At 45.2% G+C, this 24,961-nt stretch overlaps 1 protein-coding gene across 1 annotated transcript in view; it reads right to left on the bottom strand.

Annotated features, from left to right (window-relative positions):
- eif2ak3 (eukaryotic translation initiation factor 2-alpha kinase 3) overlaps positions 1–24,961 on the bottom strand; it is a gene marked incomplete at its 3' end in the record, with an annotated part of 67,013 nt that overhangs the window by 4,892 nt on the left and 37,160 nt on the right. The window contains 13 exon segments of the mRNA XM_084310836.1: positions 882–1,055; positions 2,240–2,413; positions 6,394–6,976; positions 7,266–7,415; positions 8,910–9,032; positions 13,271–13,383; positions 14,323–14,543; positions 15,997–16,119; positions 17,215–17,343; positions 18,093–18,258; positions 19,152–19,425; positions 21,068–21,198; positions 22,638–22,832. Coding sequence (XP_084166962.1) covers positions 882–1,055; positions 2,240–2,413; positions 6,394–6,976; positions 7,266–7,415; positions 8,910–9,032; positions 13,271–13,383; positions 14,323–14,543; positions 15,997–16,119; positions 17,215–17,343; positions 18,093–18,258; positions 19,152–19,425; positions 21,068–21,198; positions 22,638–22,832 — 2,556 coding nt within the window.

Consider the following 24,961-nt stretch of genomic DNA (forward strand, 5'->3'; position numbering starts at 1 on the left):
AATAACATGTGGCTGGTATAATAGTCCTCACTAACTAACCCAATAACATGTGGCTGGTATAATAGTCCTCACTAACTAACCCAATAACATGTGGCTGGTATAATAGTCCTCACTAACTAACCCAATAACATGTGGCTGGTATAATAGTCCTCACTAACTAACCCAATAACATGTGGCTGGTATAATAGTCCTCACTAACTAACCCAATAACATGTGGCTGGTATAATAGTCCTCACTAACTAACCCAATAACATGTGACTGGTATAATAGTCCTCACTAACTCGCTCTCTCACCTGCTCTGGGTCTCTCGCTCTCTCTCACTCTGGGGTAATTTCTCTCGCTCTCTCTCTCGCTCTGGGTCTCTCGCTCTCTCTCACCTGCTCTGGGCCTCTCGCTCTCTCTCACTCTGGGGTAATTTCTCTCACTCTCTCTCTCGCTCTGGGTCTCTCGCTCTCTCACCTGCTCTGGGCCTCTCGCTCTCTCTCACTCTGGGGTAATTTCTCTCGCTCTCTCACCTGCTCTGGGCCTCTCGCTCTGGGCTAATTTCTCTTTCTCTCTCTCTCGCTCTGGGCTAATTTCTCTCTCTCTCTCTCTCTCCCTCTCCCTCTCTCTATCCACCTCTCTCTCCCCCCTCTCTCTCTCTCTCTCTCACTTGCTCTGGCTAGTATTTTTCTGACATGCTCTGGGCATCTTGCTCTCTCTCTCTCTCGCTCTCTCTCTCACCTGCTCGGGGCTCATGTCTCTCTCTCTCTCTCTCTCTCTCTCCCTCTCCCTCTCTCCCTCTCCCTCTCTCCCTCTCCCTCTCTCCCTCTCCCTCTCTCCCTCTCTCTCCCTCCCTCTCTCTCTCTCTCTCTCCCCCTCCCCCTCTCTCTCTCTCTCACCTGCTCGGGGCTCATGTAAAGCTTGGTTCCCACTTGTCCGGTGTGTCGTGTCAGGGCAGGCATGGGTGTGAGGGGAGCGGGCTCCTCGTCGTCCTCCTCCTGGTCCATGGCCGTCACCAGGCCGAAGTCCCCCACCTTCACCACGTCGTCCAGCGTGAAGAAGATGTTGGAAGGCTGGTGGAAGAATAACACAATGAAATAACCTTCATATCCCGGAGGATTTTAATGGATATAGTGACTGCGCTGTAGTGTTACACTATGTGTTTTGATGATTAAATAAACTCAATCAATCAATCGCATAAGGTTACACACCAACAGAATTAAGTTCAGTGCTCTTGGTTTTGTTTACACATAGATTTGAAGATCAGAAGCAGCAAGAATCAAGTTCCACATTTTAATGTTTGATTACGAAACTCTCAATCCATTCATTGATTATTCGGACACATCTGTATGTATGCATTATGTATGCGTAATGCGTAATGCATTTATTTAGATTAGATTCAAATGTATTGTCAGTATACAGCACATGTACAGTACAACGAAGAGAAGTTGGCATCCAACCAGAGTGCAAATGTAGCGGTAAAGTGCATTAACAATATGCAATGTACAAGTGATTAAACTGGAGTATATGTAAATTGTACTACTGAGTAATGATGCAATAATCGGATGTATGTATGTACAGTGTTATAGTAACTTTATGTACAGTGATACAGGTATAAAAACTAGGGATGTCCCAATCCGATCACGTGATTTTTTCTAAGATCGGGATCGGCAAAAAAAAACAACAACAACATGACCATGTTCACGTCTTAAACTCATACTGAGGCCTTAGTTTTGGTTTTAAATTGCATATCATCATTCATTTATTTTTTGTCACACAGAGCAGAAGAATTTTGCCAAAACAAACCAATAGTATCCAGCTGCAGAACGGCAGACCAGCCATAAATCATTTGATGTATAATTAAATCAAAGGAAATGCGTTTGGGTCTGAGAGTGTGGCTGGTCTGCCTTTCTGCAGCTAGATACTATTGGTTTGTTTTGGCAAAATTATTTTTTACATTTATTTAACCTTTATTTACCCAGGCAAGCAAGTAAGAACAAATTCTTATTTTATTTATTGTGAAAAGTATGCATAATGTTGTGTTTTTTGGGGGGGGGGGGGGGAACCCCGCATATATCGGTATCGGAAATTAAGAGTTGGACAATATCAGTATATCGGATATCGGTAAAAAAAACATCGAACATCCCTAGTAAATATTGATTGAATATATTCAGACAGATGTGTGACGTGTTTATGTATGTATGTGTGTACACATGTGTGTGTGCGTGTTTGTGTGTGCGTGCGCGCGGCTCCTCACCTTGAGGTCCCTGTGCATGAGGCCCTTGCTGTGCAGGAAGTCGACGGCCTCAGCGATCTGCAGGAAGACGTCCAGACACTGGCTGTGCTCCCGCTGCTCCGGCAGGCAGCGCTGGGCCATCCAGTCCTTCAGGTTCTCCTTGCGACACAGCTGCATCTGGATGTACAGGTACACCTGGGGGGCGGCAGAGGGCGTTCAGGCACTAATTCATTCACATACGGCAGCCATGGGCCTCCCGCTGCTGGCAGACTGCCACCCACTGTTACACTCTTAAAAACACACACGTGTTGAAATAACTACATTTACTTCAGAGAGTTCACGCGCTAAACCTAGTTCAGATGAGGACCGGTGCTACTCCGATAAGAACTGGAGACACGGATCATCTCTAGAAACATATTTAATAGGGTGCAAAACGTCAATAATGTATAATATACACAGTGTATATTATACATTATAATATATGGTGATTTATTACCTATTTTTCTGCAAATTACATCCCCAATGGAAAACGTGGGTTGGCATGGTATGGTATTGGTTGGGTTTGTGTCTCCATTGCATTTCTTGTAAACTCTCTGGTTGCTACGCAACCTTTCAAAATTCACATCACCGACCACAAGCTAGAACATGATGACACAACAGTGTCAGCGAGGTCTGGCCAGGCTGTGAAAGATGGCTCGTCTCAGCGGGGGGGGGGGTGCTGCCAGGTTATGTCAGGTTCTAAGGATAATGGAGACGCACCAGACAGACCAGGGTACGGCTGATATACACAACATGTGTTTTATCTAATAAGATAACGTTTTCAGTGTGGTCATCTTACTCCAATAATTTTTATTGCAGCAAAATGGGATTGTCAAGCTTTACTTTTTAAAATATAGATACTTGCAGTCAGTGTATCGATATTAATATCGGCACGCAAAATATTGCGATATATCGCTGTATAAAATGTTGTCCCCACCCCTAGAAATAACCCAGCATGTGTTGTTCCTACCTAGAAACACATACAGGAGTGTTATGGGTGTGTTGAAAAGCAACGCATGATGTGTTAACACTTTGACTGCCGGAAAACGCTTAAAAGCGTCATTCCCGGCCATGCTCAAGTTGCCGGAGGACGCTTTACAGCGTCCTTATATCAATATTTCAAAAATCTGCGATCGGATTCATATTTCCCCTCCGCTGGCCTGAGATCCACCAGGAGGACCCACTGAGCTCTCTGGCGGTTCAGGAGCGCCATCTGGTGGCCGATCGGCGCAATCGCTTAACAGGAAGTGCTATGGAGGTTGTGCTGATCGGCCGTATTACTTCCGGGCACTCGCTATAGGTTCCGGGACTCGATCTCGACACACTACATAGCGATCGATTGCCAATAACTCGATAAACAACATGATTTGGACGTATATACCATTATACAAGCTGGAAATGGACCGGGTAAATCTACATCCCATAATGATACAATTTCTACTCTACGATGATCGCCCAACGGCGCGCGGAGACTGGGGTGAGTTTTAGCGTGTAAAATTACCGTCTTCGATACTAACTGCTATGATCAACATTTGACCCACATTAGATGATTGGTATAACGCTGCCCACGGAATTATAAACGCCCCCCTAGCCCATCCGGTCAACATCAGATGATGTGTAGTAACTTCTAGAAGTACGTCTAGTTGGAATTTTTTATATCGCGCTGATTGCCATAAAACTGTATTGCATCATCAATATAATGCATTTGGGGCTATAGATCACGTTCTGGAGAAAGCTGCAGAAAGAGATGAAAACATACTTATACATTAGACCATACTTTACTATGAATATGTGAATGAAAAAGTTTAACGTTGCTACACAATGAACAATACATATAGGACTTTGAATGGGCCCTAATAATGGCAATGTAGCAATAGAATTTAAAAAGTTATAGCCATGCAAAGAAGGGGTACTTCTCCATAGACAAATAGAGCCGGCAACCTATGGTATATCATGAATTTAACCCATGGCAACCAAAGTGTTAATAATAACACTCATTTAAACCAGGCTGTGTGTAATTTTCTAATATCTGGATGTGTGTTAAGTCCTAACATCCTGCGTTATTTCAACACAACCTTTTTTTTTTATATACATTTCTTTTAAGAGTGAGGAAAAAAAACACGAAACACAATGAAGACTGATCATTATTTCCTGCTCATCCACATCAAGACGTCTACGGTTCAAGTAATGAATAATATAATGACACAAGCTAATCATACAAATAAAATAAAAAACATGTGCGAACAGGAGGTAAAAGGAACAAATACTAAAAAGACAAAAATGAAAACCGATCTGGAGCCCAAAGCCATAATCATCCCCACGACCCCCTGCTGCTCTGCAGTATGTAGAGGAAACAGGAACATAAACACCTTCGTATGCAGCACAGCAGTGTGGCAAATATACTGGGAGGGGATCTCCAGCAAGGCCTTGGAGCAGAAGACGTGCTACTTAACCCTTTCACTACAGAAGGTTCAACTTTCATTACCACACTACAGACGGTTAACCCTCGTTAACCCTTTGTAGTGTGGTGGTGAAAGGGTTAATCCAAGTGCTCGATGGGTGGTGTCCTACATACTACTGAGACCAGGAGCTTCAGTTGGTCTTCTTTGTATGCCCCCCCCCCCCCCCCTCATATACAGTGCAACATAAGAGGGGAGTATTAAGAACTGTTGTTTTAATTATGGCTCCAACCTCACTGTAGTGGGAAAATAGGGATGTTAACACATTGAGTGCCAGCCACGAGAAATCTCGTTAGTTCATGCCATGCGTTGAGTGCCAAGGACGAGAAAACTCGTTATTTAATCGTTATTTATTTTATTAGCGATTGCCATACATTTTTCATCAATCTAGCCTCACGTTACCATTGGGACAGTCTCTGAGCTCTAACAGGGAAAATACCGCCCCCTATCGTCTCCCGGATGGTAATGCACGCATTGGATTGGACTCAATGAAAATGGTTGAGAAAAGAAAAATCCGGAATCCACATTTTACTTCTCAGGCATGTAACCCGAGCCTATTGCAGTCATCGCCGACCCTCAGAGCAGCGTGGATTATGTGTTTCGAGTACCCAGCGTTGGATCAATAAACGCGATCAATATTTGGAATGGCGATCAGGAATTGGAATAATCTTTGTGAGGTAAGGAATCTATTTGACCAGTCTTGGGGTAATCAGAGTTTTTTTCACAGATATATGAAATATCAGCGACTTTGGGTCTTTGAAAAGCGCTATACAAAATAAATGAATTATTATTATTATTATTATTATTATTATTATTATTATTATTATTATTATTATTATTATTATTATTATAATATATCAACGTGGGCCCTATGTGTGTATGTGTGTGTGTGTGTGTGTGTGTGCTGACCAGGAAATAGATAATCGATTTTTCAGCCCGCTTCTCTAGCGTGCATAAGTACACATATACTATCGATAATCTAGCGTTTTTGAAAACGATTCATGAATAGGCCGAAAAATGACAACGTGTTTTGTGTATTCCACTAAAGAGCTATTATCACAGAATCTTTTTTATTGTCTGGAAATTTCCAAAAACGTCAGTTTTTCAAAACGGTACAAAACGGAAATGTACAGATGAAAAAACATTCCGTTTCGTACATGTTGACTGCAAGCAAGTCATTGATAAGCGACGGGCGTATTAGACACATAGCCATAATATAGAATATAGAAATAGCTCCATGAAAATCATGAAATATCGGAAAATCTGTCTCAAACGGCTGGCATTCAAGCGATAAATCGTGCGCCCCCTGCTGGCACTCAAAGTGTTAATGATGATGATTAACCCATGTTAAAACCTATATTCAACACCTGCAACAGTCTGTTCTGCGTCACGCATTACATATCATGTCATTTTATTTGGCTGTTTGTTTGATGTGTTTTAATCATTTCCCTTACCTCTGTGTTGTATGTATCATTATGTCTCTTTTCTATTTTATTTGTCCCCTTTCCCCGTTACCCTTTTGTCCTCTCGAGTCGCCAGGCCGTCATCGTATACAAGAATTTCTTGATTGACGTGCCTGGTTAAATAAAGGTTCAATAAAAATCATTTAAAAAAAAAGAAACAGTACTTCCACTTGACTGTAAGATAAATGTAGGATTGACTGGCAGATTGATTTACCTTGGGCGAAGGCTGCGTCCGCTGAGCGGGCGGGCTGGCGGGGACGGCGAAGGTGAGGGAGGTGGGCCGCGGGGGCGAGGAGGAGGAGGAGGGGGGGGAGGGGGTGCGGGGAGCCACGGCCTCGGGCCCCCTGGTGTGGGAGGAGGAGGAGGTGGCCTTCTCGGTCAGCGAGGCGTGGCTGACCGCCCCGGAGACAGAGTCTGTGTCGGCGTCGGCGTCGCGGTCGCATCCCGAGTCCTCGAACACGATGTCGAAGGAGGAGGACGTGCAGTCGCTCGGGCCGCGGGGGGGGCACAGCTCGAAGGAGTGGGGGCTGTCCGAGGCCTCGGGGTCGTCGGCCTGGCTGTCCCGCTCGGACATCAGGCTGTCGTGACCCGGCGGGGGGGGGTGGTGGAAGGAGACGTCCTGGCCGCCGGTGCCGTCGGTGAAGCCCACGGACTCGCCCGCCATGCCGGAGAGCAGGGGGCGCTCGTTGGAGAAGGCCTCGAAGCCGGACGCAGGGGACGACACGGAGCTGGACACGGGCACTTTGACGGACAGCGCCTCCATCTGGTCAGGGAAGGTCATTTGCCAATCCGTGGTGCTGAAAGAGGGTTAATAAAGTATTAATTATTGCCAATTCCCTAAAATTCCAGAATCTACTGAATGCCCAATATTGAGAACAGATCGACGTGAGATAAAATAATCTATATTTACAACAGATCTCAGCAACATAAGATATAATTATCTATATTTACAACAGATCTCAGCAACATAAGGAACACAATACATTTCAATACAACAAAGAAAACACCTAGGTTTTCAAATGAATGGATTGGGAAGAAAAAAAGACAGTGTGCAGCTTCTCCCTATAGTTTCAGGCTGCAGCCTACCTGCCGTCTTTGAGCCACCTCTGGTCCATCTCCTCCTGCCACCCGTCGGGGGGCGTCTCCTGCCAGGCGTTGAAGTAGCGGATGATACCAGGATGCTCCAGCTTGGCCAGAGCCTTGACCTCCCTCATCACCTTCTCCCTGGCCACCTCCCTGACGAGGCACCAAGAACAAAACACGGTGAATAGAGACCAGATCACTTTAGACTTTAGACATCAGGGCAACACTAGGGTGACAGTGGCTCAGGAGGTAGAGCGTGTCGACGTGTCGCTGAGCAAGACACTTGACCCCTAACTGCTCCCGATGAGCAGGTTGGCACCTTGCATGGTCGCCTCCGCCATCAGTGTGTGAGTGGGTCAAATGTGAGGAACAAATTGTAAAGAGCTTTGGATACAAGTGCTATATAAATGCACCATTTACCATTTACTATTATCAGCTATATATACCGGTGGTTCTCAACATGGGGTCCTGGGACACCTAGGGGTCTTTTGGGGGAGGGGGGTTCTGGGAAGTCTTCAGAGAAATGGGGAATATTTAAATGTATCCATTCAATTCACTAATCTGATCAAATCAGTAACCTTTTAAGGCCTTAAATTGAGAATAACTTTTTTAAGACGTTTTAATACCCCACTTAGTTGGTAGACTAACACTGGACGCAATGGAAATATAAAATATAGACCGATTATTACACGGTTGAGTCAAGTTATCTGACCACAAACAACTCGAAGAACTGACGGAACATTCTACAATTCAGCAGTTGTCCCGAGTGACCTGTGTTGTTCCCCTTTTTTCCACTTTTGATTATTAACCTCTGCATAAAAAAAAGACTATAGACATAAAACTGTTGTCCAAGTGCTAGTAGTCCCTGGAGCAACGGATTTCAACTGGATATATATACGGTAAGAATAAATATATGTATATACAGCATTAATGTACATGCTATCATACAGAGGTAGTATATGGGTTATATGCAGGTGTATGAGTAGGTATATAGAAGGATTATATGCAGGTATATTCAGACAGATATGGATATTATATATATGTACAGGTGCAGCTCAATAAATTAGAATATCGTGGAAGTTATTTTATTTCAGTAATTCAATTCCAAAAGCGAAACTCTCATAGATTATAGATTCATTACACACAAAGTGAAATATTTTAAGCCTTTATTTGTTTTAATTTTGATGATTATGGCTTACAGCCCAAATTTCAGTATCTGAGAAAATTTGAATATTACATAAGACGAATAAAATAAATATATATAATAATATATAGAAATGTCGGCCTTCTGAAAAGTATGTTCATGTAAGTTCACTCAGTACTTGGTTGGGACTACTTTTGCACACATTACTCCATCAATACAGCGAAATATATACTTTTCCACGATATTCTAATTTATTGAGCTGCACCTGTATATAAATATATGTGTGTGTGTGTGTGTGTGTGTGTGTGTGTGTGTGTATATATAAATGTATATATACGGTATATACAGCATACATGTACATGCTATCATATAGTCAGCGTTATATGCAGGAATATTCAGAAATATACTGTATATATACTGTAAATATAAATATATTTATGTATATATATATATACAGCCTTATTGTATTTGGCCATTGGTTCTAGGGTAGTCCTGTGCCGTACCTGTTGGGCAGGCGGATTCTTTTGATGGCGTAGTTGCAGTCGTCCACTTTGTTGCGGGCTTCAAACACGACGCCGAACCCCCCGCGGCCCAGACACTGCACCGGCTCAAAGTCCGTCAGGTACCTGGGGGGGAGAGAGAGAGAGGCAGGGAGTGAGAGGGATGATCAAGGTCCTCCCTCTGCACGCCAGGAGAGGCCAGAGGTCACTCATCAGAGAGAGAGAGAGAGAGAGAGAGAATCATCAGAGTGTATCGTAGTGGCTCGTATACATCAAACCTGACAAAGTAACATGGAACATCGGAGACACTGAATGACTGAGGAGACTTGGTTAGAGATGAGAGATGGCCTCTCCTACTCTGAGAAGGTAGAGGCATCATGTAGAGACACTACGTAACGTGCCTACAGAGCATGACTACAGTACGTTATTCAAGCGTTGTGGGTTCTAGGGCTCTCCTCGGCTAGTAATCATCATCATCATTTATTTATTCGTACATGGAATCACCACAGTCCAACAGTACATATTCACATAATTCACAAAAAATACCATGGCCGAAAGGAACAGGAAGAAGAAAACATCTTATATATACCTGCCCCTACACACGTACAACACACCCATAGACATATTGTGTAAAACCAAACAGAATATACCCATTTTGCAAAAAATAAATAAAAATTTAACATCAACACAACCAAATTAAATCAACATAAATAAACCCATTTTGTCTATCTATCAGTCAAACTACATATTTAGGTTAATTCATTTACACACACACACACCCACACACACACACTTATATAATGTATTATACTTCTATATATTATCTAATTTCTATTTTATTATAATATAACTAAATCATACTATTTATTCTACACCATATTGGTACAGTATTATACAGTAATTAAAGCACTGTGGGTTCTAGGGCTCTCCTCGGCTAGTAATTAAAGCGCTGTGGGTTCTAGGGCTCTCCTCGGCTAGTAATTAAAGCGCTGTGGGTTCTAGGGCTCTCCTCGGCTAGTAATTAAAGCGCTGTGGGTTCTAAGGCTCTCCTCGGCTAGTAATTAAAGTGTTGTGGGTTCTAGGGCTCTCCTCGGCTAGTAATTAAAGCGCTGTGGGTTCTAGGGCTCTCCTCGGCTAGTAATTAAAGTGTTGTGGGTTCTAGGGCTCTCCTCGGCTAGTAATTAAAGCGCTGTGGGTTCTAGGGCTCTCCTCGGCTAGTAATTAAAGCGCTGTGGGTTCTAGGGCTCTCCTCGGCTAGTAATTAAAGCGCTGTGGGTTCTAGGGCTGCTAGTTATGACAGTGACAGCGACAGTGGCTGGGTAGGTAGCGCAGTCGTCTGGTTATCCGGAGGTTCCCGGTTCGATTCCCTCTCCTCCCGGGCAGCAAGACACTTAACCCTTAACTGCTCCCGATGAGCAGGTCGGCACCTTGCATGGTTGCTTGCCTCCGCTGTCGGTGTGTGAATGTGTGAGTGAATGTGTAAAATGTGAGGAACAAATTGTAAAGCGCTTTGGATAAAAGCTGCTATATAAATGCAGCCATTTACCATTTACCATTCTAGAGCTGCTAGTTATTAAAGCGTTGTGGGTTCTAGAACTAGTCTTTCGCTAATTATTAAATCAATATGGGTTCTAGTAGGGCTGTCCTTGGCTAGTTATTCAAATGTTAAAATTGTGTTTGCCACATTATTGACCCCCTGGAAAACAATCAAAAGAGTGTAGAAAGACCTCTTTTAATGTAGTGCTTATTATCAAAAAGCCAGAGATGTGCTCATTATTTATTTATGCAGCGCTTATTATTAAAAAGCCAGAGATGTGCTCATTATTTTAAAGTAATTACTAATAATAACTAACAACTCCTTCAGCAAACTAGGAGGGGGCATCCCACTGGGTTCCAATCTGGAGCATGACCTTCAGTACGTCCCATACCATCCCTCTCTCCCTCCCTCTATCCCTCTCTCTATCTCTCTCTCTCGGAGCATGATCATCAGTATGTCCCATACTGTACACACTGTACCATTCTCTCTCTCTCTCTTTCTCTCTCTCTCTGTGTGTGTCTCTCTCCATCTCTCTCTCCCAGAGTATGGCCTTCCTTCAGTATGTCCCATACCATTCTCTCTCTCCCTCTCTCCAATATTTCCTGGCATTCCCTTTCACTCAAGAGAGCGCAAGAATCCCTCAATATCAAATGTTTAGAAGTGGCACGACAGGACCTCATTCACGGGCCGTATTTATTACACTTCCAGGAATAGCAGAATACTGATCTAGGATCAGTACTGGGGTCACAGGATCGTATACACAGTCACAATGACTTATTATGAGGCAATCCGGTCTGGGATGAGCACTCCTAATTGAAGATATGTGATAAAACACAGGCCCCGCTCTCCTCTCCTCTGAGAAATTAGATACACATCAGCCTCAGTCTATTTGTAGGGTTTCGCACCCTGCTCCCCGGGGGGGTTGAAATTTTTTTGTTTTGTTTCCCCCCCCCTCCCTTTTCTCTAGAAATATGAGGGTGTATTTGATGATTAATCATCCCGGATATATTTGCAAGACTGCATAACCCCAGGCATCCCTCTTCCCTGCCCCCCGGGGGGGTTCTGGGAAAGATTTTAGAAGCACGTGGTACATCTGGTTCCCTCACCTCCACCTTCCTCCCTCACCTCCACCTTCCTCCCTCACCTTCACTTTCCTCCACAATGATCCTGACTCCCGTCCACAGAGGTTTTATCTACATGTCCAGTAGCCCGAGAGAGAGGTCCAGGTGCCTGCTAGCCTAGCACAGCATAAAGACTGGAAGCGGTGGGGAGCAGCTGGCCTAGCACAGCATAAGGACTGGAAGCGGTGGGGAGCAGCTGGCCTAGCACAGCGTAAGGACTGGAAGCGGTAGGGAGCAGCTAGCCTAGCACAGCATAAGGACCGGAAGCGGTAGGGAGCAGCTAGCCTAAGTGAAGAAATTCAACTTCCGAAAAGCAACTCCAAAACTGAGGCACGGAGATGAAATTGATATCGATCTTCTCGTCTGGACTCTGGGGAAGGTGGCAAATAAGTGTATTTCCCAAAATGTTGGGAGCGTTCCTTCGAGACTTCTATCGGGCGTAGATCTATTTGTGGGACAGCATGCCCTCCCCGCCTCAGGAATTAATGTCCTGGCACCCCAGGGGGGTTGGGGAATTCATTTTGGAGATGAGTGTGGGTCCATCCGACGCGGTTAGGACTTCATTCCTGATCTCCTCCATCTCCCCTCCCTGTCGTCCTGACTGCTGCCTCAGGCTGCCTCAGCTGCTCTGATCGCCACTGGCTTTATTTAGAGTCATTCTCAACCCAAGCAACTGGTACTGGTTGTGGTACAGCTTTTAAAAAGGGAGGTGTGTGTGTATATGTATATATATGTGTGTGTGTGTGTGTGTGTGTGTGTGTGTGTGTGTGTGTGTGTGTGTGTGTGTGTGTGTGTGTGTGTGTGTGTGTGTGTAAATGGGTATGTGTGTGTGAATGTGTATATGCATGTGTGTGTATGTATACGGTACGTATGTATGTATGTATGTATGTATGTATGTATGTATGTATGTATGTATGTATGTATGTATGTATGTATGTATGTATGTATGTATGTATGCAAGCATATCCATGTGTCTCTGTGGATCAAAAGTGTGTGTGTATGATGATGACGGAAGAAAATAAACTAAATGCAACCTATTTTTATTGCAGGATAAAGTCATCCCGGCTCTCATCTCGCTCGCTGCATCATCAAGCTCATTATTCAGTCCCGGTATGTAAACATGATCATTGATCAGCTGCTCTGAGGTCAGCGGTGGACCACAGATTAGTACTGTTGATTGAGTCAACATGGATGGTCCCATAGAGAAACATTTCAGCAATGTGCTGACGGCCATGTAAGGTGATACACCCCCCCCCCCACACACACACCCCACCCCATCCCATGACAGATGCTATTGGGCAGGGCGGCAATGAGCAGGGGCGGGGCCGTCGGGGACAAGGTCATTTATTTGACAGCAAACAGCTGAGTTATCCAATCAAACAGTAGCATGCCTCATATCCCCCCCCACCCCCTACCCCCCATCTCAGCGCAGTCCTATCCAAGCAGCCAGGAAGACCAGCGGTCACCATGGTAACAGTGGCTGTTTCTGTGGAGCTACACCTTGAAAGAGTGGGACTCTCTGGTGACTTTCATTAGAGAAAGCCCTTCCCCCCCCACCTCTCCTCTCCCCTCCCCTCCCCTCCCCTCCCCTCCACCCAGTCCCCCACAGGTATTGGGGTTAGTGTTGCATGCAGGTACCCTGTGTTACGGTGAGCCGTTTAATGGAGCAAACTTGTAACTAGGTCTACAGTATGTTAATGCTGTACCTGGACACATATTCGCTGGAGCGAGTTTCCATGGAAACCGGATCTTTGGTTTCCTCAACCTCAAGGTCAAACTTGCTGTCTGTCTGGCACTGCGTCTCCGACTCCTTCCGTTGCTGTGGGAGACGGGGGCCAGAGAGGAAAAATAAAGAAACGATTTCAAACGTTAAGCTATTTATTAAAAAGAGTTTGTGATAAAAAATAACCCGTTTTAGCAACGTTGCCGGGTGACATTCTCAGAAACGCACGAGGCATGGGACGGGGAGATAGGTTAAAAATGTTGAGGCAACTCTGTTATGTTATTTTAACTATTGGCTTACTAAAGAGCAATATCAATCCAATCCATTATTTTAATTAATAATAAATAGTAGAATAAATAATAGTAGATGTAGACCAGTGGGGCCCAACCAGTCGATCGCGATCGACAGGTAGATCGCGGGCTGATTTCAAGTAGATCTTGATTAATAAAATTCGAGTATTAATTTTTTTTTTTCTTTTTTGCTAAATCAACTCTTCCTCTCCTTGTTAACTACAACAAGCAATGCTGTTTGTTATTTAAGATGAGGTCAGACTCGGCACTCACAGATTTGTGTTCATTATGCTGCTTTTATAAAGCCTCAAATGATGGCTTACAATATACAATTTTGGCTGGTAGCTCTCGGGCTAGGTGGTAAATAAAAAAGTAGATCTTGGTTCAAAAAAGGTTGGACACCCCTGATGTAGACAATTAGCTCACGCCTCACGGTCACTGGGCAAAAATGATTGAGATACAGTTATTTAGATATTGAGATCTGTCAGTGCAGAGTCCGACCTCATCTTAAATAACAAACAGCACTCATCTTAAATAACAAACAGCACTCATCTTAAATAACAAACAGCATTGCTTGTTGTAGTTAACAAAGAGAGGCAGAGTTGATTTTGGAAAAATTAAAATGAAAATTAAACTTTTATTCTTTTTTTTTTTAATATATTCGAATTTTATTTTCATATTCGAATCCCATGCCCATCGAACGAAGCTTGGAAGTATTTAAGACACCCCTAACGGCCACACTTACCCTCACGTAGGGGACCGGCGCGGTGGGGTGGAAGAACTTGCGGACGATGTAGGTGGTGGCGGCGATGCAGAAGACGATGGTCCCCAGGATCTCCTTCCACCAGGGCAGCAGCAGGAAGGGGTCCTTCCTCTCTCTGCCGGCGCCGGCCCTCTTGATCACGCTCACCGCGCTGGTGCGCTTCCCCCGGTACCGCTTGCTGTACGGGTACTGGTAGCCGTTATCTGGGGAGAGAAGAGTGGAGGTCAAGGGAGCGCCTCAGACAGAGAACCGTAGAACTCTTGTTTTCAGAGGAACAAAGTTTTCAAACTTTATTATCTAACTTTATTACGAAAATGAGTTTGGCATCCAACCAGAGTGCAAATGTAACAGTAAAGTGCAATAGTAATGTACAATGTAATCACCTATACATTTGCACCAGTAGAGGTTGAGTAGTTTCTTGGGTGAGATATCACATGCATACACCCAAGTGATTTGGATTGACTTCACAACCGCTGTCCAAAACATTTTAAAAGGAGTTCAATGGTTCTTCAGTACAAGGGTTCAGTTAGTGGTCTTAACTTCAGAAAACTGTCAAAATCTGTTGATAAAGGTCAATGATTCATGAAAAAGTGGCTCTGGAAGTAGAGATGGTCATCTGGTAATCAGAAGATTCCCGGTTCTGGCTCTTCCCGGCAGCGAGTTGAAGTGTCCTTGAGCAAGACACTTTAACCCCCAACTGCTCCGGATGAGCAGGTTGGCACCTTGCATGGTCACCTCCACCGTCGGTGTGTGAATGTGTGAGTGAATGGGTGAATGTGAGGCATAAATTGTAAAGCGCTTTGGATACAAGCTGCTATAAAAAATGCACCATTCACCATTTACATAGAGAGATACTTTGAAGTCAGAAAGAAGAGAATCTAGGCGGTCAGGTGGCGTAGCGGAGATTGTGCTCGTCACCAATGCAAGAGGCTGCGGTCTCGACTCCCGGAGAGTCAGCATTGCCTTGGCTCGGGCTGATCGCTATACTAACTCGTTTGGCTGAGTTAGGGGGAGGGGAGCCGTGGGTGGGTCCTGGGCGTTGTGGACAGCGACCCCGACAGTTCGGTCGGGGCGCCTGCTCAGCGAGGGTAGGATCTGGAGAGAGGTAGTGCGACCTTCCACACGTTACACTCTCCCGGTGAGAATCTGCGCTGCCAGGCTGGCTGCCGGCTGGCTGCACATGCGTCGGAGGAAAGCATGTGACAGTCTCCGGCCTCTCGGACCAACAGTAGGGGAAAGTGCGCAACAACCAGGAAGGGGGTTGGGAATTGGCATAACGCCTAACAGTGGGATGGGAGAAAAATCGGGAAAAGGAGGGGGAAAAAGAAAAAAAAAAAAAAAAAGGGAAAAGAAAGAAGAGAATCTCCCGATTCAGATACAATTTAAGGCGAATCTTATCACAAACGGTTCCAAATATATTTAATGTTTTGTAAAACATGTCTAGTGGCGCGGGGGGGCAACACACATCTTTAGAGGGTTAAACCAAGCGAAGGATGTCGGCCCTCACGCCGTCCCTGAAGAGCTTTGATCGGGACGATAACTTGCCGTCGCTGTTCAGTCAGACAACCGTGACTTTCTGAAAGCTTCAGAGGTCGTCTCCTCCTGGTTGAGAACAACTGGAAAAAGACACGACCATGTGGACACAGGTTTACCTACCATAAGGATACTGCAGGATCGACAGGGCGCCGTTGCTGTATTCCTCGTGGGAGAACTTGTCGTTGTTCAAACACTTGTCAAACTCGTCGGTGCCGACCAGGATGGGCGTCCTCGAGGGAGAATCTGTACGAGAGACAGACAGCGGCATCAGAGAGAGTGTTCCGACCGTCGTAGTGCGGATTATACCTTTGGGAAACTGAATTATTTACAAATGAACTGACTGACTGAAGGACCGCTCCCAAAAACATTTCATCTTGGGATGCAGGGATACTGGCATCAGATATCGAGCTGGTACAGAGTTAAAAACAAGGTATTGTATGGGAGTGTTATTACACAATACTACAATACAATACCAAGCATACCCTTAGCGATGTATGAGAAATCAAAGTGATTTGATTTTCTGCATTTCTGGCACACAGAGGTATATTATATCTCTCTAATGGAGAAACATGTATTATATCTTAATTTTTTTTGTTCAATGACCCCAAACTAATGCTATTTACTGTAAAAGCAATGGATCTGAACTCTTTATTATTGACTAATAACAATTTAAATCTCAGGACTCAGACTGTAGTGACAAGGTGGTATTGGTGCATCCAAGTTCAAGTTTTGTTTTATTCGTCACATATAAGGTACATGTACATTATAGTGAAATGCTTAGTTCTGTATGACCCTGATGATTGTGCTTCATACAGTAAAAAAGTTAAAGAATAAAGACCAAACACTATACAACATATACAATATACAAACTAAAGTACAAATTGCATAAAACTAAATGCAAAAATGAAGTAGAAGAGGTAGTGCAAATTTGTAAAGTGTAAATAAATAAACAAGATAAAAGTGTTTAAAGTGAATGTTCCACCATTTGATCATCAAGATTTTATTTATCATCATAACTTTTTTCCCAATGGATGTTCTATTAATTATATGAATACGGAACATCGTTTTTAGAACCTCTCGGCCTCCAAGAGTTGCGGAATTATTCTCCCTCACTATGGTAAAACCACAGCTAATACTGCAGTGATTCACCATACATTTCTAAATATTCATGTACTGAAATGCTACTGTGAATCACTACAGTTCTTTCTGTGGTAAATCTATAGTGTGCACTGTAGTATTTCTGTGTATGAAAAAAAAAAACAGTAGTGCTAATAGATTTGACCATGGTTTTGGTGGAACCCTGAGGCACAGTGTGGTGCCGTGCAGAGTCGGACTCACGGATGAGGGGCTTCCACTTGACGGTGGGCAGGGGGATGACGTCACGCTCGCCCAGCGCTTTGGACGACGAGGGAAACTTCTCCACGTTCCTGACCGAGGACTGGAGGTAGAGCTGGCCCTGGTACATCCCTGGGGAACCACACAAACGGAGGTTTGTAGATTTGTCGATTGAATCAATTAAGGGAATTAATTTAGTCGAGGTCATCGCTGCCTACAACGCTGTGAAAGTGTGTCTGTGTTCCTTGTCAATGATGTGTTATAGCAGTGCGTGGCCCCGCCCAGTACTGGAGGGTAATTGATAATAGACCGGTTATATGGCAAATCCATTCAAATCCATCACTGCTCACAAAGCATGGACTCTAAAGGAGAAATGTAGTCTCTCGCCATGGGAACCAAACTCATTCAAAATGACTACCGTTGTTACAGAAAATTACTTAAAGCCCTAAAAACTAGGGATGCTCGATATTGGCTTTTTTTTACCGATACCGATATTCCGATATTGTCCAACTCTTAATTTCCGATACCGATATCAACCGATATGGTATGCAGGGTTTCCCACCCCAAAAAACGGAATAATTTCAGGTAACTAATCATTTCACTGGATATATATAACAAATATTGTTATTGTTTTTTTCTTTTTTTAAACAGATACCGATATTTTCCGATATCACATTTTACTGCCGATAATATCGGTCGGCCGATAATATCGGACATCCCTACTAAAAACCATCAAAGATCCTAGACAAAATTCCCAAGGACAAATTCATTAAGTTGAACTAATGATAAAGGCGATTAATTTGCTGAACTTAAATATGGTTGGTTTGTGTGTGTGTGTGTGTGTGTGTGTGTGTGTGTGTGTGTGTGTGTGTGTGTTTTACCCAGGTAAACACTGGACTGAGTGGCCCCCCTGGCCTCCTCCATGATGTCATCGTCCTCTTCCTCCTCAGTCTCTTGTTGGTTGCTGTAGGCAGTGTCATCGAACAGGCTGATGGGCGTCACTTTACCCCCACCCACCAGCCAGGCCGAGGCGATGGGCGTGCAGAACTACACACAGACAGACACGGAGGTTATGAGTAGAGAGCACATACATTATTGATCTCCGTAGAGAAACTCATCTATCATAACAACGTCAGTGTTTTCAAACTTCTTCTGCCCACAGATCACCTTGTCAGGGGTATAATTATATAATAGGGAGGTGTGTAGTGGTTACGCCATTGTTGTTTTCTGGCCGGTCCACCTCGCTTGAAATTGCAATGTATTTCCAACGGACACATTTCTAAATCGTCTCGTTTTAAAACAAATAAAGCATGAACATTGGCATGGTGTACCTTTCTGTGTGTATCCATCCACAATCTATAGCTCAACATGAAACAATTCGCAATTAAATCGTAAAATAATTACGTGTTATTTTATTTCAACCAAAAATGCTTAAACAATAATGTTAGTGATGGAAGGGAACTCATTTTGTGCAAAAATGGAAAGCTTGCCAATGTTCATGTGGCAGCATTATTACAATAGCCGATAATACATTTTCCCAATGATAAATCCCTATACGGGTGGACCGCGCGGGAAACTAAAGTGACGTCAGACTACACCTCCCTATAGTTTGCCTAAACCTACGGTATGCAAAGTGACAGTAAGTGCATAACATAATTATGCCATCAAAACGTAATATTAGCCTTAATTTGGAAAAAAACTCGGACTTTTCCTCACAATAATAATGACTAGACATACGATATTAGACCAATATTGACAATCCTTACCTGACAGTTTTTTAACATAAAAAAGATGAATAACTACATTGTAAGCATCTAGAAGTAGGAGTGCTGATCTGAGACCAGATTGGCCCATAAGTCATAGTGAGGTGTATATGGGTCATCATGTGACCCGAGCAGTCTGATCCTAGATCAGTAAATACGGGTCCGGTAGGTTCTCACCTGATGTTCCCAGACCAGCTGTCCTCCAGGCTTGGTGCTGAAGGCCATCACCTTCCAGTCGGGGACGGACACCTTGATGACCACGTCCAGGCTGTGCTGCTGGTGGTCCTGCTGCTGCTCCCGCTCCTTGGGCTCCTCCGTGATGATCCGCTGGCTCTCCCGGCGCACCTCCCTCCACATGTCGCCGCTCGCCACATCCCCCTCCAGGAAGTTCAGCCCGGACTGCACGTCGGGGACGAACTTCAGCTCGAAGCTCCCCACGCTGAAGTTCCACCTGGACAGAGGAAGAAGAACACTGGTTAGGAGAGAGAAGTTCCATCTTTGGATCCACTTTTTCTCCCATTTTCTATTTTTCTCCCATCCCAATTTCGTATCGTCCAATTCAACCCTCCCCTGTCTCGAACGCTGTTTCTTGCCTCCCACAAGCCGGCTGCAATGTGGACGAAGCCATACATAGCACGAGTCCCCTCCGGTACTCGAGGTAACAGCCGTCGCATCTTTTCACCTGCACAGCGCGATCTTTCAGCGTCAGGGGTCTGCGCTTTGGAGGGACGCCGCCCCCGTCGCTTCCTGATTCTACTGCGCAGGCGCACCAACCGACCTGTAGGAGTCGCTGTCCACAACGTCCGATCCCCACCCATCAGTTTCCCACCCCCTAATACTGCCAAATGTATTAGTATGAACGACCAGCCAAACTGAAAGCAATGTGGAGAGCTGGGCTCGAACCCAGCGTCTCCAGCATTGGAGGTGAGCGCCTTGCCCACTGCACCACCTAGCCGCCCCAGAGAAGTTCCATCTTAACAGAGAAGGAAGAACGCTGCTTAGGAGAGAGAAGTTCTATCTTAACAGAGAAGGAAGAGCACTGGTTAGGAGAGAGAGGTTCCACTTAAACAGAGAAGAAAGAACATAATTTAGGAGAGAGCGAGGTTCCACTTAAACGGAGAAGAAATAACATAATTTAGGAGAGAGAGGTTCCACTTAAACAGAGAAGAACATAATTTAGGAGAGAGGTTCCACCTAAACAGAGAAGAAAGAACATAATTTAGGAAAGAGAGAGGTTCCACCTAAACAGAGAAGGAAGACCAGCTTGGAGAATAGTTTGGATTTGAGGACACTGAGTGGTATGAAATACTAGTGCAGCTGATGCAATGCCATTATCATCATACTCAGCGGTCCCGTGGTGGGAGTTCTGGCCCGGTTCTGAGTGAATACCGCAGGCAGCGCATATTCCTCCCTGTGCTTCTTCAGAGTGACGTGATGTGTTGGAACCGGTCCCAGCGTGACACCACCTCACACTGGGGCTGGTTCCAATATTATGAATCAAATCAGGAGCCGCGCCAGACCGCTTGACCGCGGGACTCGTGAGTACGCCGGTGGCACCGCATCAAAACTCAGGTTGAGGAAACGGTTGAGTGTCTGCAGTTCACCAGGGGTCTGCTCTCCTCTCGCTGACGTCACCCAGTCAAGGAGTTTTTCGGGGTGGCGATAATGCGGCTGAGCTCTCGAGACGCAGGACAGGCCGGCGAGTTACATTATCACATGGTCCTCCTCGCAACAGAACGATAAGACTAACGCCTAATATATATATTTTTTTATCCACTTTTTCTCCACCTGTTTTTCTGTGTTTTTCTCCCATCCCAATTTAGTCGTGCCAATTCCCCCCCTCCCCTTCCTGGTCGTTGCTCGCATGTGCCCCCCACTTGTCGGTCTAGGGAGGGTTGATGGATAAAAAATGAAATATGATCTCAATAACGCTGTACAGCGTGGTCTGGCAGAATTCGCATGGCCGGCAAACACGCTGTACAACGGGATTGGCGGGGAATGTGTTAATGTCCAAATGTCCGAAATATCCCTTAATAAACTACTAACAAACTAATAATAACAGACAACTGCAGCTGCTGCTGATGGAGACTCACTTCTCCAGGCCGGACCGCGGCCGCACGGCGCGCACCGTCTTCTGGGTCCTCTGCAGCAGCAGCACGTCCTCAGGCTCCAGCTCCTCCTCCCCCCAGCGGCTGCAGCCCACCGCGGAGCAGATGTAGCGGAGCTGTGGGACACACAGAGGACCAGGGAGAGAACATGAGGTCATTCAGATCCATCAAGCGGCCGGTCAGTTCGAGACCAGCGGAGGTTTTCTAATACACATGTGGTATTTGGTGGATCCTGTAAGGGTGGCCCTGTAGGGAAATCTCTCATCACAAGCCAACAAATTATAACGTACTACATTTAAATGTGCCATAATTCATGCTTCATACAATTATAACTTATTTGAAATGCATGTTTCTGTAATAAGATATGACGAGATGAGATGTCCCTTTATTGACCCCCTTGGGGACATTGGGTCATCATCATTGGGGCATCTATTCTATTCTATATCATAGCAGCATGGGGATGGGGGAACGGTTAGGGCAGGGTAATAGTAGAGAGACATAAATATAGGCAATACAATTTTATCAGAATATAAAGAAATATGAGAAAATAACAGTGTGAACAATATAATTAACTGAATATGACAATCGGAAATAAAACCGGAACGTGTTCTGTGTAGTGATGCACGATATATCGGCTGCCGATATAATATCTGCCAATATGGCAGTTTTTTTACACATCGGTATCGGTCCGATAAAGATAGGGCCGATATGGGCAGATAAAAAAAAATCTTTAAATTATTATAATTTTTTAAAAACATGTTTTGGCCTTAAATAGTTTAAAAATATCAGTCATTTCTGAAAATAAGTAAAAAAAAAAAAAAAAAAAAAGTTTTTGGAAAATAGCTATTTATTTCATAAAAAAAGTGTTTTCTATACAGAGATATCGACATCGGTAAATATCGGTATCGGCCAGAACAGCAATATTAATATCGGTTATCGGTATTGGCCACAATTTTCACATCGGTGCATCACTAGTTCTGTGTTTCTAGAGCTCAGCCCTGAGGGACTCCGCTGGCCGATGTGACGCGGTAGAGAGCAGACCTCTAGTGACCCGCAGACTCTATTTCCTCTGCTACTTTCAACTCTAGTAGTAGTAGAGCCCAACACAAGGAACGTTAAATAAATCGTTTTAAGACATAGTGTCTACTGTTCACTAGAGGTCTGCTCTTCCTCCGGGTGACCTCATCCGCTGGAGTTTGTCAGGGGTGGGGGGTGGGGGAGGGGGGAGGGGGGTGATGCAGCTGAGCTCTTGAGACACAGAGCACAGTGGTGAGTTTTATGTTTGATTATCACATGTCCTCCTCATAACGGAACGATAGGATTCATGTTAACCCTTTCACTACCACACTACAGACGGTTAACCGTAGTGTGGTAGTGTAGTGTGGTAATGAAAGGTTAACCTTATGTAGTGTGGTAGTGAAAGGTTAACCTTCTGTAGTGTGGTAATGAAAGGCTAACCTTCAGTAGTGTGGTAGTGAAAGGGTAACCTTCTGTAGTGTGATAGTGAAAGGGTTAAACACGGGTGAATGAGGTGTGGTTAGCTGCGCCCCCTGACCTTGCCGCTGTAGGCTCCCAGGCCGTAGGTGGTGAGGGACTTGCCCCCGACCAGGACGGTGTCCTCTCCGATGCGGTAGGACGACTCCAGGAGGGACTCCACGCTGAAAGGCACGGCCTCCATACTCTCCCTGTCCCGGTTCCACTGGAACAGAGCCCCGTCCAGAGACGGGATAAACATCTTGTTCCCAAATACCTGGAGGGGGAAAATATAAGAAAAATAGTTCAGATAGATGGACAAAAGAGAGCAAGAGAGAGAGAGGAGAGTGAGAGAAACAGAGAGAGAGCAAGAGAGAGAAAGCAAGATAAACAGACAGACAAACAGAGAGTGAGAGAGAGAGAGAGAGCAAGAGAGAGAGTGAGAGCGAGAGAACCAGACAGACAGAGAGTGAGAGAGAGAGAGAGCAAGATAGAGAGAGAGAGCAAGAGAAACAGACAGACAGAGAGCGAGAGAAACAGAGAGAGAGCAGAGACGGAGAGGGAAGAGAGGGTAGATAGGGGACAGTATAGGATTAGTCATCATGAGCAAGTCACTTTTATGGTTCGAAAAAGTGCATTTCAACAATAACACAAAGAAATAAAACCACTTGCCCACGCAGACAACACACATGTTTGTTGACACACATTACCCCCCCCCCCCCCCCCCCCCCCACGCACACACAAAACAACAACAGCAGCTTCCTCCCCCTCAGACATGAACCAGATCCAACAGCTTGGAAGGAACCGTTACATAACTAAGAGCTCAGTAATTAACCTGCATCTTGATGAGCGCATTCAGCTTACACAAACAGATACAGACAGTGTGTGTGTGCATGTGTGTGTGTGTCTGCCCAAAAAGACTCCGTGCGGGGGTGGTGAAGAGATGACATCATCATAAACAACCCAGCCAGCACTTTGCCTAATCCTGCTTTAACCCCATAGTGTCGAGCCAATGAGGGGGGGGAGAGAGAGAGAGAGAGAGAGAGACAGAGAGACACAGTGAGAGACAGAGACAGAGAGAGACAGAGAGAGACAGTGAGAGACAGAGAGAGACAGAGAGAGACAGAGAGAGGACAGTGAGAAACAGAGAGACACAGAGAGACACAGAGAGACACAGTGAGAAACAGAGAGAAACAGAGAGAGACAGAGAGAGACAGAGAGAGACAGAGAGAGAGACAGTGAGAAACAGAGAGACAGAGAGAGACAGAGAGAGACAGTGAGAAACAGAGAGACACAGAGAGACACAGAGAGACACAGTGAGAAACAGAGAGAAACAGAGAGAGACAGAGAGAGACAGAGAGAGACAGAGAGAGACAGTGAGAAACAGAGATACAGAGAGAGAGACAGTGAGAGACAGAGAGAGACAGTGAGAAACAGAGAGACAGAGAGAGACAGAGAGAGACAGAGAGAGACAGTGAGAAACAGAGAGACACAGTGAGAGACAGAGAGAAACAGAGAGACAGTGAGAAACAGAGAGACACAGTGAGAGACAGAGAGAAACAGAGACACAGAGAGACACAGTGAGAGACAGTGAGAAACAGAGAGACAGTGAGAGACAGAGAGAAACAGAGAGACAGTGAGAGACAGACACACAGAGAGAAAGAGTGACAGACAGCAGGAACAGGGGCTTTGTGATAGGAATGATTTACAGCGGAACCTGGACAGAGGTGAGGTCATCTCATTAGAGAGGTGCCGGAGGAGAAGAAAGGAGGATACATTTAGCTAGTGGACACAGGAGGAGGGGGGGGGGGGGGGGTGGGGGGGGTGACAACCTGACCCGTACATCACACCATGTGGGCTGGCTGGTGCACCGGGGAGTGTGCGTGTGTGTGTGTGTGTGTGTGTGTGTGTGTGTGTGTGTGTGTGTGTGTGTGTGTGTGTGTGTGTGTGTGTGTGTGTGTGTGTGTGTGTGTGTAGTGGCGGGGGTGTAATGGGGGGGGAACTTCTCAAAGCTTTGGATGACTCATTCTTATGCCGATACTTTAATCCCTGCCTCTGATCTGGCCCGCTGTTCCAACACACACACACACACACATGCACATTAACCCATTGATTCCTTCATTGACTGATCAAACGACTACCGATCGTCTAGACTCTGCCCTGCCGAGTTCTCCCGTCGGCAGCTTTAGGAAGCACTTAACCGGCGGCCTTCGGGGGCCCAACTAGCACGTTATTCCAATTCCCATCCCAGACTTCCGCTTGATTACCTTCATTACTATAATGTCGTATCGTATCAGCAGCGGCGGCGGAAAGAGCAGCGCCAGCGGCTTCCCACCCCGCAGGTGAATTATTAACCGCCTCTCTCTCTCTCCGACGGCTGTATCTTAAAGAACGTTATACACCCCG

Source organism: Notolepis coatsorum (assembly GCF_963971535.1).
Source record: "Notolepis coatsorum genome assembly, chromosome: 3".
NCBI classification, from domain to species: domain Eukaryota; kingdom Metazoa; phylum Chordata; class Actinopteri; order Aulopiformes; family Paralepididae; genus Notolepis; species Notolepis coatsorum.